Genomic DNA, 17,979 nt, shown 5'->3' with positions numbered 1-17,979 from the left:
GTTGTACCTGATTATTTAAAATTAAATTACTTTTATTGTGTTCGAAGAATTCTCTGAAAACTTTTAACAACCTATTATGTTTTCACTTGTAAATATTAAATTTATACTTATATGCATTTTAAAAGAAGCTAATTACAGTTTTTGTCCGAATTCAAGATAATTTTTGTCAGTTTATTTTTTTTTTAAGTTTTGATTTATTTTCGATGAAATAATGTCAATATAATTTATTTACATATTTTTAAATATATCAGTTTTATACAATAATAACAGTAAAAAAAAATTTCAATATAAGTTGTAAATTATTTACATATTTATATAACAATAACCTGGGTCATAGTTTTATAAATGACTATTTAGATTAGCTCATCTGTAAAAATTAATTACTTTTATACACAATTACCTCGGTTTTCCGCCTCCATTGAACATGGCCATCCTGTCCCTGACCGACATCCTCACGGGTCTCGGGTTCTCCTCCTCAGCTTCGTCGTCATGACGATCAGGGGTCTCCTGGACACGGTTGACTGGTTTCAACTGCACCTGCTTCACCTCGTTTATTGATACCTGGGGTTGGATCACCTTCGGTTCCTCTTTTCTGGGAGTGGTCACGTTGCTAGGGGCGTTGCTGGGTGCGTTGCTGGGAGCAGCTTCACGGTTGGTTGATTTTGAGCTCAATGTGGGCGATGGGGGCACTGGGATGGCTGCAATCGCGGCTGCTGCTTTTTCAGCTGTTAGGAGAAATAGTTTGCTTTAGGGGGATATTTTTCAATTTAGTAGAAAAATAGAAATAAATTATACAATCTTTAAAACAGCCAAAAATCCAATAAAGTTATAGTTTCAACTTTATGTAGTTAAGTTATAACGAGTTTTTAAATTCTTTTCAAAATACTTTTGTTAAGCTATACGTAAGGTAAGAAAAAAGTTCAAACCACTTTCAACATGGATATTTTTATGTTATTTTTCTGATTTTAAGCAATTTAATTGATTTATTAAATTACGTTTAAAATTTTCAAGATAAAATTACAAACCGGCTATGTTCATTTTAATGAGTAAATGTGAAGGATATGATGAACTATTCTGTAACTCGGAAATTTCTTTCTTAATTCTAACTGCCAAATCTATAAATTAATTTCAAATAATTTTCACACCAACCTTAATGAGTTATAATGTTGAATAAAAGTTTTTAAACGAAAAATCACAAAAGTTTCATGAAAAACTTTGAGCTTTTTCAAAATAAAGCTAATGTATATCTAAACTACAATGAATAATTTGCATTTAGTTGAGACAATATTAAGCGTTGAAAATGGAAAACAATCAATTTTAACTAAAAAAAACTTCAAGTCAAAAGTATTATTAATATTAAGTTTTTACTTTTTAGATCTTATACAGAAGTAGATGTTTGAATTAAACATGCTATAATTACTTTCTGATAATTGGTAAAACTAATTGCTCATCGATTATTTTAAGTTTATATTCTTGATTAGACTAATTTTTTTAAAGTAGTTTACAAAATGTACAATAACCTTAAAGTTGATTATTGCAAAGAACTAAACAAATTAATTGAATGTTTTTCTTTTCTTTTGAAAATTTTTGATCAGTTTTCGAAAAAAGTGATTACAACCACATGAAGTTTTAAATAATTGAGTTTGAAATGAATACAAGTCAGAAATGAACAGCTCCCATATATAAGATATGCTGTGCATTCTAAGACTTACATCACTGTATTAAGTAATTGAATTGAAAGGTGATGAAATAAAGACGTATTTTCATGCAGCTAATTTAAACTAAAATTGTATACAAGATTTATCAAAAAATGTTAAAACAAGTGCACAAATCTAACTTTGAAAACTTTCAAACTCAATTTTATCTTTAAAACTTTGCAAGTTTACTTATTAAGACATTCCAAACTTTATGTTAAAAAAATCTTTACACAACATGAAACATGCAAAAAAATTTATTGTAATCTCCACACAATCACTTGTTCTACTGAGAATAAAAATCACACGTCCTAATGAACAAAAAAAAAACTTTTAAACATTATTTTGTTCATTAGGACGTGTGACTATGAACAGATGACCACCATTCAAGCAAAAACACTTAAAAGCAGAGTTTCGATAATCGAATTTTTTAATAGCGTTTGTGATTTCTACGGTTTTTCACACTTAGAAATGTCATGCATTTAGTCTTAACAATTAAATACAAAATATTAATATTTTAGAGCCGCTTTATCTAAGAAAGCCATACAACAGCCCTGCTTTTAAATAAAATCAAATTATTTAAAAAATTTGATTTAAAAACCATCTTTTTTTCACAACCAACCTTCCATCTCCTTTCTGACTTCTTCCCTGATCCTCGCCATCATCTCCTCCTGGGACTCTTTCTCCTCTCTCGCTTTCCTCTCTTCCTCTTCTCTCGCTATTCTCTCTTCCTCTTCTCTCGCTTTCCTCTCTTCTTCCTCTCTCAATCTCTGTTCTTCTTCCTCTCTCATTTGCTCTTTCAGTTCTTCCTTCAGCCTCTCTCGCATTTCCTCTTCGGTCTCTCGTTTTTCTTCAATGGCATCCTCGTAAGCATTCTCCACGACGTCTTCAATGATCTGGAAATTGTATAAATGTTTTGGTAAAATGGGCATATTACTTAATAATGGTAAGAGTTTTTTAAAGGCTCTAAAATGTATATAATGGCTACAATGGCTATTTAGACTAAAATGGCTAAATGACTAAAAATTGCATATTTGTTTTGGTAAAAAGGGCATATATTTTAAGGAAGATCGTGTAAAATGAGTTCACTAAATTCTCTAAAATATTTAAAAGTAGATTTCAATTTTTTTCTGAATGCAAATTAAAAACTAAACTTGCTAATTTGTTTACAGCATAAAGTATTTTTGTGTTAAAGCAGCAAAAGTTTACAAAGTCATTTAAGACATGCAAAAAAAAACAAACAACAATTAACCTCCTCACAAATTTCTTCACGGATCTCATCTTTGATCTCCTCCTTGATTTCTTCTCTAATTTCCTCAGCAATTTCTTCTCTCGCCTCTTCCCTCATCTCTTCGAGCACTTCTTCAACTGCTTCTTCTTTAGCCTCTTCCTTAGCTTCCTCGACCATTTCTTCAACGATTTCCTCAGCTGCTTTTTCCGCGATCTCTTCAGCGGCCTCTTCACCAACCTGCGTAATTTTTTGTTGTTTTTAGTTTTCGGTGATTCTAAAGCTTTTCAAAAACCACGCACAATTGTGAGCTTGTAAGAGCAACACTGTTTTATATCAAAAAACTTTATTTTACTGCTGTACACTATATAGATTATACACAATCACGGTTGCTACTTTTGCCGAAAAAACTCTCACCTTATCTTCCAACTCTTCTTCGATCCTCTCCTGTATCTCCTCCTTCAGCTCCTCAACAGCTTCTTCGACAGCCTCTTCCTCTTCTTCCTGATCGATCACCTCTTTCAGTACTGCAACAGCCGCCAGGTCTTCAGCTGCCTCCCTGAGCGGTGAGTCTTCCTCCTTGTCAGAGTCTTCCTTGTCTTCCGCCGGTTCGTCGACTACTATCTCCGGCTGCGAAGTTAAAAAGCAAACTTCACAAAATGCGGTAACTATGCAGCTTATAATGAGTGTTCAAAGTTTGAATAGTAAGCTGTGTAGCTCATTTTAGTTTTGAAAAATAAAATCTTAGCGTAGAGCTGCATTGCAACCGACTGCTTTTCAAACAAACCTAGTTTTTGATAAAGGTTTGTCTTTAAAAAATACAAACTGAACAAAAACAGATCACAAGGATGCTTTGACTTTTAAGCAAAATTATCAAGATATCAAAAGTTTTACGTTTTAACTTGCTTCAAATAACTGAATGTTTTTTAATTATAACAAACTTTTTCAGGTTCTGCGTGTACTTCTACTGAGTGAACAGATTCAGTTACTGATGCTTTCTCTGATACCACTGATTGCTTGTCGTCTGTTTGTAATTGGTCGATTAAAAGAATAGCTGATCAAGTGATGCTATCAAGCGATACAATACTTAAACCATTTTAGTATCTCAATAAAGAATCAAATACTTATAATAAACATTTTTTACACACTGCTGCATATTACGGAAACAAAAAAAAATATGTTTTTTTGTTAAATCTTTAAAAAGATTTTTTTTATATTTTTTAGTTAATTTAATTAAACTTCAGTGTCAAACCTTCGGCAGGAGTCATAGCAACTGCAGTCAACAGGCTCATTGTGATTGGGACTTTCAGGTTCTTGTAATGAAGATCAGTTTCTTCATCAACTACTAGGAAGTTTACCTGTGGAAATAATTGTTTAATTGTTTTGTACGAAGTATTTTACCGGCAAGATTGTAACTTTTCGCATGTTTGAAAAAAAATCATTGTTAAATAACATTTAAGTTGTTTTAATAGATACTTTTTTGAATTAACTAGTTTTAAGTGTTTTCTGTATTAAGTAGTTTTTATAAAGTTTATTTGGAAAATTTTTTAAAACTTTGTTAAATGACTTAACATACTAACTGTTTTATCATAAAGTCAGCAGATTTTATATACTGAATATTTTGAGTTCAGCTCAACTTTACTTGAAAGTAACAAGTAAAAAAAAGTTCAACGCCAAAAACGATCTTACCTCTTTACCACTAGCAACAATCATTGCTACCACTTCTTGATGATTCTTGTCTTCAATGTTGGTTGAGTTTATTTCAATTATACGATCACCTGTTGAAGTGTTCAAGTTTTTTCTTTATTACGTCATATATATTTCTCAACTACATATTTTTAATTATTTTACTTTTAAATGACTTTTTTGTCTACAATTTGTTTTATGTTTTCTAAAAATTTTTATCTAGAAACTAGTTATTATTAGCAAATATACTTCTTACTTTCAGAAACGTGCAAAAATTATTAAACTGTCTTTATAGCCAATCATAGTTTTAATTAACACTTAAAAATATTAATGAGTAGATTAAGAAAACTCATACGTAAACATAGTACGTTATTATCACTACTCAATTTCTACAATCCAAGTCCTTTCAGCTATAACGTTTACTTCTTTAAACCCGGCAGCGTTTGCTATCTACTCTTTATGTGCAACTTTATTCACATACCACAATTAATTATGTACAAGATTTAGAGTCAAATTATATCTCTAAGCTTTAATAAGAAGTATACGTTGCTTACCTCCCACCATAAACATTAGTAATTTTTGTCACCTTTTAATGCCAATCTCTCTTCTAACTCTCGCAACGTCACATTACGTCAAATTAGTAAATATTACTTAACTATGCCTTACTGCCACCCTCTGCGACTTAACTAAAAACTAATACTTATTATAACTAGCCTTATTCCACTCCCACAAATACTGCACAATATTTACTATTAAATTTCCTAACACCCTCAACACTATATTAATCTTCTCGCCTACTTACTTATTACGTCACAACCAACCTTATAAATATAAGTTACCTCACTTCTGTATAACACTTATACAGAAATGAGTAGTTTTATAATACTCATACTTATTTTTATACTTATAATATTTCTTATATTGCTGACCTTCTTTAACTCAATAAGAAATAACCTTCATGTGCGAACTGCCTCACGCCTGTCTACTATTTATGAACTCACCTTCCTTAACACCAGCAGCCCGCCTTTCTCAGTAAAAACCACTACGTAATAATACACTAAACTTCCTTTACCCATGCAAATGTTTACCACCACAACATCCTTATTCTTGTTATTACGTCATAATACCAACCTTCCTTGATACCGGCAACTTCAGCCACGCCCCCTTCGGCCACCTGTCTGACGTACTGCCCGGGTCTGTCGCAGTTCTGGTCATTTGTCAGGCGGAACCCGAAAGTCCTGTCTTTCACCAGGTGGCAGTAGCGAGGCTTCGGTTGATCGTCGCTTGGTGGCGGTGGTTGGGCAGCTTCTGTGACGTCATAACACGTTTTTATTTCAATAATTTTTTTAATGTGTTTTACAATTGACTTGATAGCAAGAACATTATATAGCTTATTACAAACAAAATAGTTACTAATTTTCAACTTAATATTACTTATAATTAAGCTTTTTAAAACCGATGCTGTTATCATAAATTGCGATAAGTGTATGATATTAATTTTGATATTACAGTGAGTTCTGTTAATTAAAACGCTGAGAGTAAAGTTTGAAGCTTATGAAACATATTTTAATGAAAACTACGTGAAAATTATTTTTTTATTGTTATCATAAAATAAATTTTTTGCGGCGTAGCTGCATGTTTTATGGTTTTTACGATCATTAATTGTTTGCACGTCCTTGGAATTTACATGTACTTAAATTATAACTTTGTTTACAGACTTCTTATACTTTGCATCGATAAATTTTTTTAATCGTAGTTAATTCGGATTAACTAACAAGCTGTTTCGAAATGTGTAACTCTAAAGCTTAAGAGTAGTGTTTTTATCACATTCAACTAGTTAAAGTTGTTTTTTATAGTGTAAATGTAGTTAAGTGTTTTATTATATTAGATTCCAAAGTGAAAATAATTAATACTCAAAAGTTCTTAAACAATTGTGAAATTTTTTCATAAGAAAAAGTCTTTTAAGTACTGATACTTTAAGCTTAATTTAAGTTTAGTTTTTAAAAAAATAGTGTGTACTTTAGTATAAAATAAAGTTTATAACATTAGACAACATCAGTACTTTACCTTCAACTTTATGCTTGATCAAAGCGGCAGTGATTAGAACCCCTTTAGCTTTAAAGTGATTCCTTGTTTTTTCATCGGCTACAAGGAATGTTACATTATCTTTCTTTTCGCGTATTCTTGTTACTACCTATAACAAAACATTTTTTAATACATCTTTTAATACATATAATTTTGTTTTAAATACCAGAAATATTTTAGTTTAAATAACAGTGAATATAACATATTTAAAAAATAATGTTACATATCTGGGTATACTTGAGAGACATTTTAATTTTACTATTTTGTTGATGAATAATAACATTTGTTATTTACTAAACAAATTTTATTTTAGAACAACTAAATAATTTTTGAGGTTCACAATTTGTACAAAGTATCATAATACTGTTTTTGTTTTCAACGTGAGCAACTTAAGAACGTGACTGTAGTTAAACAACACTTTAAGTAAACATAACACCATGAAAGCTTATGTAAAGTTGCTAAGTCTTAAAGTTAAAGCATAAAAGTTTGATTATTTTTTTATCATTTTTTTTTTATATAATATATATATTTATATATATATAATATATATATATAATATATATATATAATATATATTGATATCAAAAATTATCACTTTATTACTCCAAAAGCGCTTTTTTAAATTAAGCTTGAGCAAAACGAAATAAAATTTTGTGTACTTTTTTTAAAAGACTAAAAAAGTACATTTGTAAAAATTGTTTTATATTTTTCACAAAACAATTTTTGTTAACGAAATAAAAAGTGTTTACATTACAAACAATAATTAATTGACTTAAGGTGTGTTTTTACAATAACACCTTTCATAATAAATTTTCAGTAATTTACTGTTTGCATTTGATTTATAATGTTGAACTTTGTGACTTAAAAAAGTTTTTTGACTACTGAAACTAAACGTAAATGTTTTAATGAAATTATTACTTATGAATTTAAAGTAAAACAAAAAGGTTTGTGTAAATGTTTGTCTTTTGGTGTTTTCTTATAAAACACTATTAACATAAAAAAAAGCTTAATATTTGAAAAATTTATTTTGTATATTTTAAAACTATTGTCTCTAAGATCACTACTTATTAACTTTTATACTGTTTATGCTCAGAAACTACTCAACTATTAGTTTTATTACAGTTTTTAAACATGTTTTTTAACATGCTACTTACACAATACAAACTGTTTAATTTAGGTCATAAAAGTCTAAAAAATTACAAATAATAACAGTTCAATTAAGTATAACTTATAAACAGCAAAATGCAACAACTATGACTTCACGCAAACCTCATCGTGACTGTTCTCAAGCAAAAAAGTATCTCAGTAAAACTATTACGTCACAAGCTAGTTCCAAATAAACATATCTATTAAACTACATAAATCGTCAAAAATTAAAAAATATTCTTTTACGTCACGAAACGCACAAACCTCATCATGACTTAACTAGCTATTTATTATACCAATAAAAACTCAGTTATTAGTGTAATATTATGACGTCACACAAACCTCGTCGTGACTCTCCTCCAGAACATTCACCCCATTAACTTCGATTATGACGTCACCCTCCCTCACTCCGGCCTTGTATGCGGCGCCCTCCTCCTCAACTTGCTCCAGCACGTGCACACCTTCCTCGTCACGGAGGTAGAAGGAGTAAGAGTGTTGGTCCTTGACTAGGTGACACAAGCGTGGTAGGTGTTCCTGGGAAATCAGTTTTAAATATAACAATTATGCAGTTCTGGTGTTTTCTTATATGTTTGTATGCATTAGTAACATTGCAGTGTACTATGTATATTATATATCATTAGAAATTTTGGTCCTACTTTCATTTTTATTAGTTTTAGTTTTGGCACAAGCGTGGTAGGTGTTCCTTAAACAGAAATACATAAATTGACATATGAAAACTTTTGATGTACTGGGTGAATAATTTATAGTAAAAATAAGCATATTAGCTGTTTGATACAATTCGTAACATCAAAAAGATGTATTTTATAAAACTAGCGTTTTGCTGTAGTGGCTATACCAAAATACTAAATAAAAATATTTAACCACTAAGGAGTTCATTACATCTGTAATTACTAAAGTTAATGAAGCTTTGACGAATTTAAGCAAAAACTTACAATTTTCTATTTAGTAAAACTTTCTACTTAAGTAATTGTTTAAATGTATATGTTTTTTAGTAATACTTAAAATCAATATAGCATTACTGATATTTATAGAAAAAAAAAACTCATGGGTATTTTTAGTAACAACACTCGAACCTCTTTGTCATCGTTGCTAGCAGCGCTTCTAGCGGAAACAAAATCTCCGATGTCAACTTTGCTGAAACAAGTTTCTTCCGGCCAGCTGTCAATAAACTCGTCGTTTACTTCGATGTTGAGTTTGTAGAAAGTGTCCATTGTAGACATGGATCCTACTGTCAGGGATACCGAGTTTCCTGATTCCCTGAAAAAGTTGAAGTTTAAGTAAAATAGTTTTTTTATTTATATCAAAATCTATTTTAAACTATATAAGTTTTATTTGTAACTCTTGTTTGTAGCAATTTATTTTTTGATTAATATTTAATATTTTTCATCGGTTTTGTTAAAAAGTTTTTGTTTTGTTATTTTTAAACCTTTTAATTGTTTTAAAAGACAAGACTTGGATGTAAGTATAATTAGTTTTTTTTTATTAAAGCCTCAAGTTTAAAAGTTACACCAAAATATTTTATTAAAGTAATTAATAAACCAGTATATGCATGCTTTTTGTTTTATAAGTTGAATTAGAAGTTCGTACTATCTTATAATTTTTTTTCTCAAAAATAATATTTCGTTAAAACTTTACATCCAAACATAATACCATATCAAAACCAACTTAATTTTATCAACACATTCTTTATGCGTAGCTTTCGTAACACTGTGTCCATTAACAGAAGCCAGTACCTCGTTATTTTTGATTCCTGTATTTTGGTTATTTGTTAGATTTAACTCATTAGATTAATTAGATTAATCAAATCTATTTATTATTTGTTCGTGACTCGTTATCAATTTTAATATAGTTTTATTAACTGTTATTCGTTTATTCTAAATATCTGATTTATATTATAGTTTATTTCTTGGCCAAAACTGTATTTTTATAATGTCTAATATTGTTTCTTAATGAAAAGCTTTCATTTTTATTTGACTACTTACCTGATTTATCAGCTTAATAAACTATTGTAATGCAAAACATTTTTTTACTTGTTTGTAATAAAGAATATTTCTTGAAATTTAATACAGAAGTTTATATATTTAATTAAAGATTAGTTTCTTATTTAAACTTTAATACCTGATTTATCAGCCACTGAATTTTCTTCGATGTCAGTCAACACGTGATGGGGTTTTCCCTAAAAAGAAACATTTGAAACTAAAATGAATTATAAACTTTATTCAATAGAGTAAGCTAAACATATATTACAGTGTTATATTATATTGTAAGACTATTTCAAATTATAAACCCAACCACTTGATTAGAGATTTAAAAAAAAGTTATCAGATTGTCTTTTGGTTTGTGAAATAGCAAGTTTTTTAAAGAAAAATTATAATCGATTAAAAGTTTAGTACAACTAGCCATTAAAACTTATGTGTTTAATTTATAAAACAACATGCTAAGTAGTTTTAAACAAAATGAATCTTTTTAAAACTTCATTTAAAATACAACGTTCAAAATTAAAACTTGTATATTTTAAAACTATCCACACCGTTTCGAAAAGTTAATGTATTGATTACACAAGTACGCTGTAGCGGGTATTGAAAAACAAATATTATTATCAATTGCTAATAAAACATTTATACAGATAATTCAGTGCGGTAGTTAATTATTAATGTTTGGTTTCGGTAATATTATGTGTATGAAACTTTGCAACGAGGAAACTTTACATTTTGTAACTTTTACTGTCATATTTTAACTCAGTTTTTGTTAAACAAAATCGCTTAAAAGTTTTCGTAAATTCTAATTTTCTGTTAAATTGCTATTTTATCGATTTTAGAAAGAAAGTAATTTAACCAGTTTTAATCATACCATTTTAGAGCTTTACACGATCATATTGATAATGATGTCATAAAAAATACAAAAAAAGAGTTAAAAAAAGTTATATTTGTTTTTAACGTGAGCATAAAATTTGCTTTATGTTTAAAATTCTCCGTTTGTTGTTTAAAACCTAAAATATGTTTAGTTTCGTTTGAGCAACTGGTCACTGTATACAATTCAGTAAACATACTTCTAATAAATAAAACAAACACTAAAATAAACACTAATTATTACCTATTTACTTTAAATTTTCCATTATAAATTTTTAACCCAATTTAAAAAAGAAGTATCAAAGTTTTTATTAAATCTCCGATTTATTATACGCTTTTCAAATATACCTTCTCCATTTTAAGGAAGAATCCGTACCCGTCATCCCCTCTTTCGAGTTTGACGATCCTCGGCTTCTCGAGATTAGAAGTCTCCATCGATCCCAAAGATCCGACTCCTTTCGATTCTATCAATCTGTGTGAAAAATTTAAAATAAGTTTTATTAGTAATATACAACTTCAAACTTGTGTTGTGTTCGCATGTATTTTAAATTTATTACGAATATTTGAAAAATTACTTTTTTAATCCATAAATCAATACTTTAAAGACTGATTGGTAAAAAGAATACGTAGCAGTTAAAATTTTAGTTTTAGTTGTATTTTTAACTTATTCTTTACATTTATAAAAAAACTTCTCCACTCTAAGGAAAAATCCGTACTCCTAAAATTTTAAACTAATTATTTTCCATTATTGATTTTATAACAATGGTTAGACTTAATTGGTAAAAGACTTGAAAGCTTTCATGACAGTGTTTCTTAAATTCTATAATTTACAAATAAACATTAAATTTATTGCTAGGCATAAACTAATATTGAACAACTAAATAACCAAAACCTGTTTAAGTAAGTTTATTACTAGTTATTTGCTTTTAAAAGTTGTTTAAACTTTGATTTATGTATAAAACAAAAGCTTTTTGTTTTACACCGATTAGTCACAACTTTCATAACAATATTTAGTGCTTTCTATTATTCTAACACCTTTTGTTTGTTTACAGTTACAGGTTACAGTTTACCTTACGTGTTGAGAGTTAATTTGTATTTAACAAAAAGTTTACAGTAAACAGGGAAAATTTGTTTGCTAAAAATAATGTCAAGTCATTGTGATATTTCACTTTCATTATTGATTATTGAAATAATCAGTAAATTCTCAAAACTTCAACTATTCATAACAAAATATTAGTAAAACATTCAAATAACTTGTTTAACTTAAGAAAAATAGGTTTTAACAAACTTAAATAACTTTAATATTTAGTAAATTTAAAATAAATGAGCTTATGTTTAAAGCAAACAATAACCTATTAATTTTTATTTACAGAAAATACACATAATTAAACCAATAAAAACCTTTTTAAAGGCTGTTGACTTTGTCTTAAACTTAAATTCTCTCTTATTTGCGATACTTACGGTATGACGCACAAAATAAGATAAGTGTTTGTTTTACATTGAGTAAACTTGGAAGATACGGTTATAAACTTTATTAGATATATGTAGCTGAAGTTTAAAAGAATGTAAATGACTTCATATAAACTTTTTACGGTTTTAAATACTAAAAGTACAAATTAATTCCTAAATTATTTCCGAAGATATTCGATAACGTTCAAGTACATTTTAAGTGCAAAATTTAGCTAAAAAACACAGTAAATTATTCAAATATAACAAAATACTTTGTAGCTACCAATGAAAGTCATTTTCATTTGTAAGCATTTAGAAACTAGTAACTATTTTAGCGTTTTAAAATTATAAACCGTTAAAAAACGTATGTTTCTAATTTCGTGACTTTCATAAAGTATAAATAGACTTAAGCAAGTAAAACAAAGGTTAAAAAAAAATAAGCATCATACACTTAATAACTAAAAACTTTTGAAGAAAAAAGCGTAAAATGAATTAACAAAAAAAAAAATTTAAAACGCCTTACATAAATGTTTTGGCTTTAAGTTCACATGAAAATATTCATAATTACTCAAATATACGTCAGTGTCTTAAGGCTTAAAGCAACCACTGCTAATGTTTGTTCTAAAATGTTTATTCGCCTAACCTCAAAGTTTTCAGTCTTACAACGACTCATACAATATGACACTTAGCAGTTGAATGTTTTAACAATGTAATGTTGTCAACTTTGAATATTATGTTTTAAAAGCTTATTTAGCTCCCATATATAGACGACCATATGTTTGCGATTATTGGCAATTAGTTAACTTTTAAAAATAACATAGATGTAAACCAGATTTTTGAGTTATTATAAAGAAACTAAGAAAACTAACTTTAAAGTTATTGAATAGTTGAGAAGTAGTTATACAAAACTTATGAACTATATTTTAATTCTAATCGGTCTACAATTTGCTGTCTTACAGTTATTTTTTCTATGATAGTGTAGTAAAAAATTAGTATAACAGACATGCATTTTTATTCAATTTGTATCTATACTAATTCTAGAATTTTTAAATGCTTGCTAACTTCAGCGTTTTTTAACTTAAAACAACAAACACATGAACTTTTTAGATGTGTGTAAAATAAGCATAATATATTATTAGAAATAAAATACAATACAAACTTCAATGTCTTGGGACTCAGCACAACCATTATAACATGATGCTTGTTTTTCTTCAACAACTCCACAATTTCTTCATGGGTCTTCCCCCTAACTGAAACCCCGTTAACTCCGACTATCCTGTCGTTTTCCCTCAACCCGCACACGTATCCCGATCCCGACTTCTCAACTCCTCCCACGAACTCTTCTGTTAGAAGTTTTTCAGAACTTTACAAAAAAAGTTCATTAAAGTTAGTAAAATTTTATTTTATAAATTTTTCAAAGATTTTATACGACGGGTAGTCATTATTCAAACATCTTTTCAAACAGACAAATAGTTTAAAGCTTTGTTAAAAAAGAATTTCAAACACTTTTTAGTGTAAAAAAATAGCTTTAGCTTAAGTATTTTCGAAGAACTCTAAGATTTTTTAGTACTTTAAGTCTTATAAAAAACAAAACAACACAAACCGTCGTTATCCTCCTTCTTTCTCAAGAAGAACCCCATGCCCTCATTACTGGGTACCACGTGCAGCTGCCTGGCAACTTGCTTATCCGATTCCTCGTTGCTAAGGTCCGATTGGGGGGATCCACCCTGGGACCTGTGAGGTTTCGACGATGAGGTTGCCATGACTGCATCTTTCTCAGTTATCTTCTTTTTCCTGAATTAAAAATTAAAAGTTACAGCGTTTATGTTTTTTTAGACACCTCTTAAACTGTATTGACTTAAAAACAGATATATAAAGTCCAAAGTATCTGAAAATATCTGAAGTTCAAATAAAATAAAGATAATGAAATTTTAGACAACCATAAAGTTTTAATTATTTTTTGACGCATTTAAAACAGATATTTGGGGTTTTAAAATTTTTATAAAACGCTTATATGTTGTTTATATGCTAAAAGGAAAGACTAAAGATCCAAAATATAGTTAAATATACAATTTTAAAAGCTAATAATTAGACTACAAACCTGTTTAGAATAATTTTTACGTAATTATGCAGATTTTATTTTGTTTTTATCACTATATTTACCCGGTTTAATCTAGTTTTATGTCGGCAACAGTGCTATTGTGTAAACATAATAAAAATTAATTGCTTTATCAAAGATTGTACATCTGCGGTCCCATTACAATTATGTTAATTATTAGCTTTTCAAGTGGTTTGTTTAATTTTATGTTGTTTTTACGAACGTAACTTTTACGTGACAAAACGTTTATAGCTGTTTTTGTCGTAAACATGTTAAGTAAAACATTTTAAAGTAAAAAAACAAAAGACGTTTTTGTTCAGTTTAAAAGTTCTAAAATATTCTTAAGTATTTTTTAGTGTTTGAATCAAAGTAGTACGGTTTATTTTTATTTAAAGACTTTTATGCTTCCTTTTTTTATATATTAATTATTTGATTGTAACATTTCAAATCTACGTAATCTTGATGTACTTTATGCACTCGTTTAATTTTCTCGTTGAATTAAATTTACTTTTCAATTTTACCACCAAAATATTATTAAAAAAGTGTCATGTCAACATTCTAACATAAAATAGAAAAATTTGAACAAACTTTAACCAAGAGTCTAAAACACTACAAAACTTTTGCTTGTTATAGTAAAGTCGCTCACAAGCTTTACATAAATTTTAATTTATATGAAACAAAAAAGTATTATTAATTTAATATGGACATTAGATTAAAGATACATGCAAAGTTTTTAAAATTTTTGTTATTGTAAGTAGTCTGAAAAAACAAATACTATCATTGCTTTGTTTTGATGAAAGGTGATTTTATATTACTTATGTATAACTATTTATAATTTTTTTAGTTCTAACTAAAATATACTTAACATTATTAATCAGATAAAATATTTTATAATAAAGATTACTAACATGGTTCTATAATGATCTTGTGTTAACTATATGTACCTATTCAAATGTTTTAATTTTCAATGTTACAAGTTTTATATAGTTACCTAATTTAAACAAAACTTAATAAAAAACCAACTTTGCGCTGTAATGATGATGGTAATCTTGTCAATGTTTATGTGTAATATACCAAAATATAATTATCTATACTGATGAAATTAAAAATGTGTACTAGTGAATAAATATATGTATTTTATTGATCACTAACATTGCTCTGAAGTGATGGTATGTGATCTTGTCAACCACAAGCAAAGTGACCTGGTTGCCACTTTTCCTCAGAACCTGCACAAGTTGCTGGTGGGTCAACTTCTCAACATTCTGCTTGCCCACCCTGATCACTCGGTCGTCGTCCATCAAACCGGCCTTGTCGGCAGGACTTCCTTCGACTATGTTCTCAATAACATGCGCTGTAGTGAAAGATAGCAGTGATAAGTCAATATTTTATAAGCTAATAGTAATTATAATTTTGTTTGTAGAAGCTCAGGTATTAGTGATATTTGTGACATGTAATGAAACTATAATGGTGTTTAACATTGCAGGTTATTGGGTGTGAATTTAGTCATTTGGGTTGTTGTTAAGTATAATTAGTTAGTAAGGATGTTATTGCGTACTGATTGATAAAAAATTGTGACGTCATAGTGTAACTACCGTTCTTAAATTAGTGTGAGGAAACTTTATTACATGGACACTGTAAATATGAAAAAGTAGTGGTTGGTAAAATAATTGTTACAAGAAAGCGTATTTTTAAGTTGTTGTAAAGTAGTTAAAATGTTTCCGTAAAGTTATGTGATCGGTTGTTTAACTATAATTGAGAACAAACTTAGACTTTAAAATAAAGCTTAAAGATGGTATAAAGTACTTCAGTGTTTAATGTAACTTGCTTCGTTTAGAAAATTGTTCATACATTTTTATACTAACCTTGTTTTTCTCTTGCAGCAAAACCTTTTAGGTTGAATCCGAAAGACTGTCCATCTTTCTTTACTAATTTGCAAATCCTTGGTTTACTTGCTTTTGATTTGTTTGGCTTTCTGTAAAAAAATAAATTGTTAAAATTTCACAATAAAACATTTTAATTTGTATTCTAAATAGATTAAAACGTATTCAAAACACATATTAAACTAAAATAAAAGAATATTTGTAAATGCTTCAAACTTACTTAGGTAGTCATAAGCATGTAAGGTTGAAAATTGTAATAAAATGGTTAGAAAAAATAAATTTAGTTATTGGTCAGTTTTGATTACAAGTTATATAAATAAACATTTTTTTACATAAAACATTTAATTCCTAGTCAAACAATACCGGTAAATGTGTGTTTTTGACATCAATTTTAACAACTTTTTAATATCAAAGGTTGCTTTTATGCAGTCAAATGATTTATTGCAAAAGTTTATTTACTTGTTATGAAAACGAGTTTAGTTAATAATTTGCCAAATAAACTTATTGTATAAGCTAAAATCGGTGTAATAGTTGTTCAAAGTTATATATTTTAAAATTTACAAAACACATTTTTCTAGTTTTATGATTTATTGTAAACGTTTGCGGGCTTTCCAAAGTTTAAAAAACAACGTTTACAAGCTTTTTAAAAAGTAATTTTGGAACATTTTATAAAATATTTTATTTCTATGATGATGAACTTAAACGCAAACAGTTTAGGCTTAAGAAATAAGTTATAGATTATAAAAAAGTTACAATAAACTTTTAAAACGTTATAAATGCTTATTTGTACTATTAATTTATTAAAGTACTTGATAATATAAGCATTAGATCTTATAATTAAAGTTTCTTTTATACACTTTTACAGTTACTAGCTAGCAGTCTGATAACTCTGTTTGTATCAAATCTTTTTATTAAAACTTTGGCTAAAACTACTATTTCAATAAAAGTGTTATCGTAAAAGTTTTAAATAATAACTAGTTTTTAATAATTCTAAGGCACAATTTAACCATAATACTCTAGCTATTTATACCAATAAATACTGTTACTAGCTATTAGTTTGATAACTGTGTTTGTATCAAATCTTTTTATTAAAACTTTAGTTTAAACTACTATTTCAAAAAAAATTTATCAATAACTTTTTTAATCAAAATTAGTTTTTATTTAATTAAAAATAAATCTAAAGCACAATTTTATTCCATTTCAACTCTAATATTTCAAATTTATTTTATTACAAATAATTCTAAAGCACAATTTCAACTCACACTGCCTCCTCCTTCTTCTTCTTACTGCTCCTCTTCACCTTGAACGTGACCTTGTTGGATGGTATCGCCTTCCTGATGATGTCCACCGTCCCCTCGTGCGTCATGTCTTCCACGTTGGTCCCGTCCACTTCCACCAGCCTGTCGCCGTCCCTGGCCCCCGCCTTGTCCGCTGGACCGTTCGGGACCACTTTTGTGAGGAGCTGTGGGTGAACATATAACTTTAGTTGTTACTTTTTTACAGACATATTGTTATATTTGTATTAATAGAAGCTTTGTCTGCAAGTCCATTAGGTACCACTTTTGTGAGGAGCTGTGTGATTTTGAAGTTGATAAAACTTGTAGCTTTTGTGGATGAACTTTAAACTTTAGCCATGTTTTGGATAAAAAATATTAAAGGCTTTATGGTTTAAAAGTGATAAAAGCAAGTAGTATTTTCAATATTTTTCATCAAAGGAAATTATTGTAACATAATACTTGCGTTTGTAACAGTGATTACATGCAAAAAAATTATAGTAAAGTACTGATGTAAACTTTATCTTTTGTTTTAGAAGACTGTAGGTAAATGTATTGTTATATTTGTA

The 17,979-nt window shown here is 28.3% G+C and overlaps 1 protein-coding gene across 1 annotated transcript; it reads right to left on the bottom strand.

Annotated features, from left to right (window-relative positions):
• Window positions 1–396: 396 nt before the first annotated feature.
• Window positions 397–17,509, bottom strand: LOC145832128 (uncharacterized). The gene is made up of 19 exons (XM_082939484.1): window positions 17,399–17,509; window positions 16,119–16,228; window positions 15,409–15,607; window positions 13,762–13,952; window positions 13,318–13,501; window positions 11,058–11,181; window positions 9,979–10,036; window positions 9,526–9,610; window positions 8,934–9,117; window positions 8,182–8,373; window positions 6,676–6,802; window positions 5,740–5,916; window positions 4,612–4,700; window positions 4,175–4,280; window positions 3,864–3,946; window positions 3,340–3,552; window positions 2,947–3,162; window positions 2,317–2,590; window positions 397–725 (listed from the first exon to the last, which is right to left on the bottom strand). Exons 1-19 carry the CDS (start codon window positions 17,500–17,502, stop codon window positions 397–399), a joined length of 3,045 nt encoding a protein of 1,014 aa, XP_082795610.1. The 5' UTR covers window positions 17,503–17,509.
• Between the last annotated feature and the right edge of the window lie 470 nt (window positions 17,510–17,979).

This window comes from Thalia democratica, chromosome 3 (assembly GCF_965202585.1).
Source record: "Thalia democratica chromosome 3, ktThaDemo2.hap1.1, whole genome shotgun sequence".
Lineage (NCBI taxonomy): Eukaryota > Metazoa > Chordata > Thaliacea > Salpida > Salpidae > Thalia > Thalia democratica.
Note: the sequence above shows the minus strand (reverse complement) of the source record. Positions and strands in the feature narration are given on the sequence as shown.

Bases quoted from the DNA above. Each gene is read 5' to 3' on its own strand.
- LOC145832128 (XM_082939484.1), bottom strand. From the start codon at position 17,502: ATGACGCACGAGGGGACGGTGGACATCATCAGGAAGGCGATACCATCC. The intron at 4,701-5,739 runs GTTGGTATTATG...ACACTTCAACAG, and splicing joins AGTTGCCGGTATCAAGGAAG to GTGATCGTATAATTGAAATA. The intron at 3,947-4,174 runs GTTTGACACTGA...AATTACAAACAG, and splicing joins TGCTATGACTCCTGCCGAAG to ACGACAAGCAATCAGTGGTA.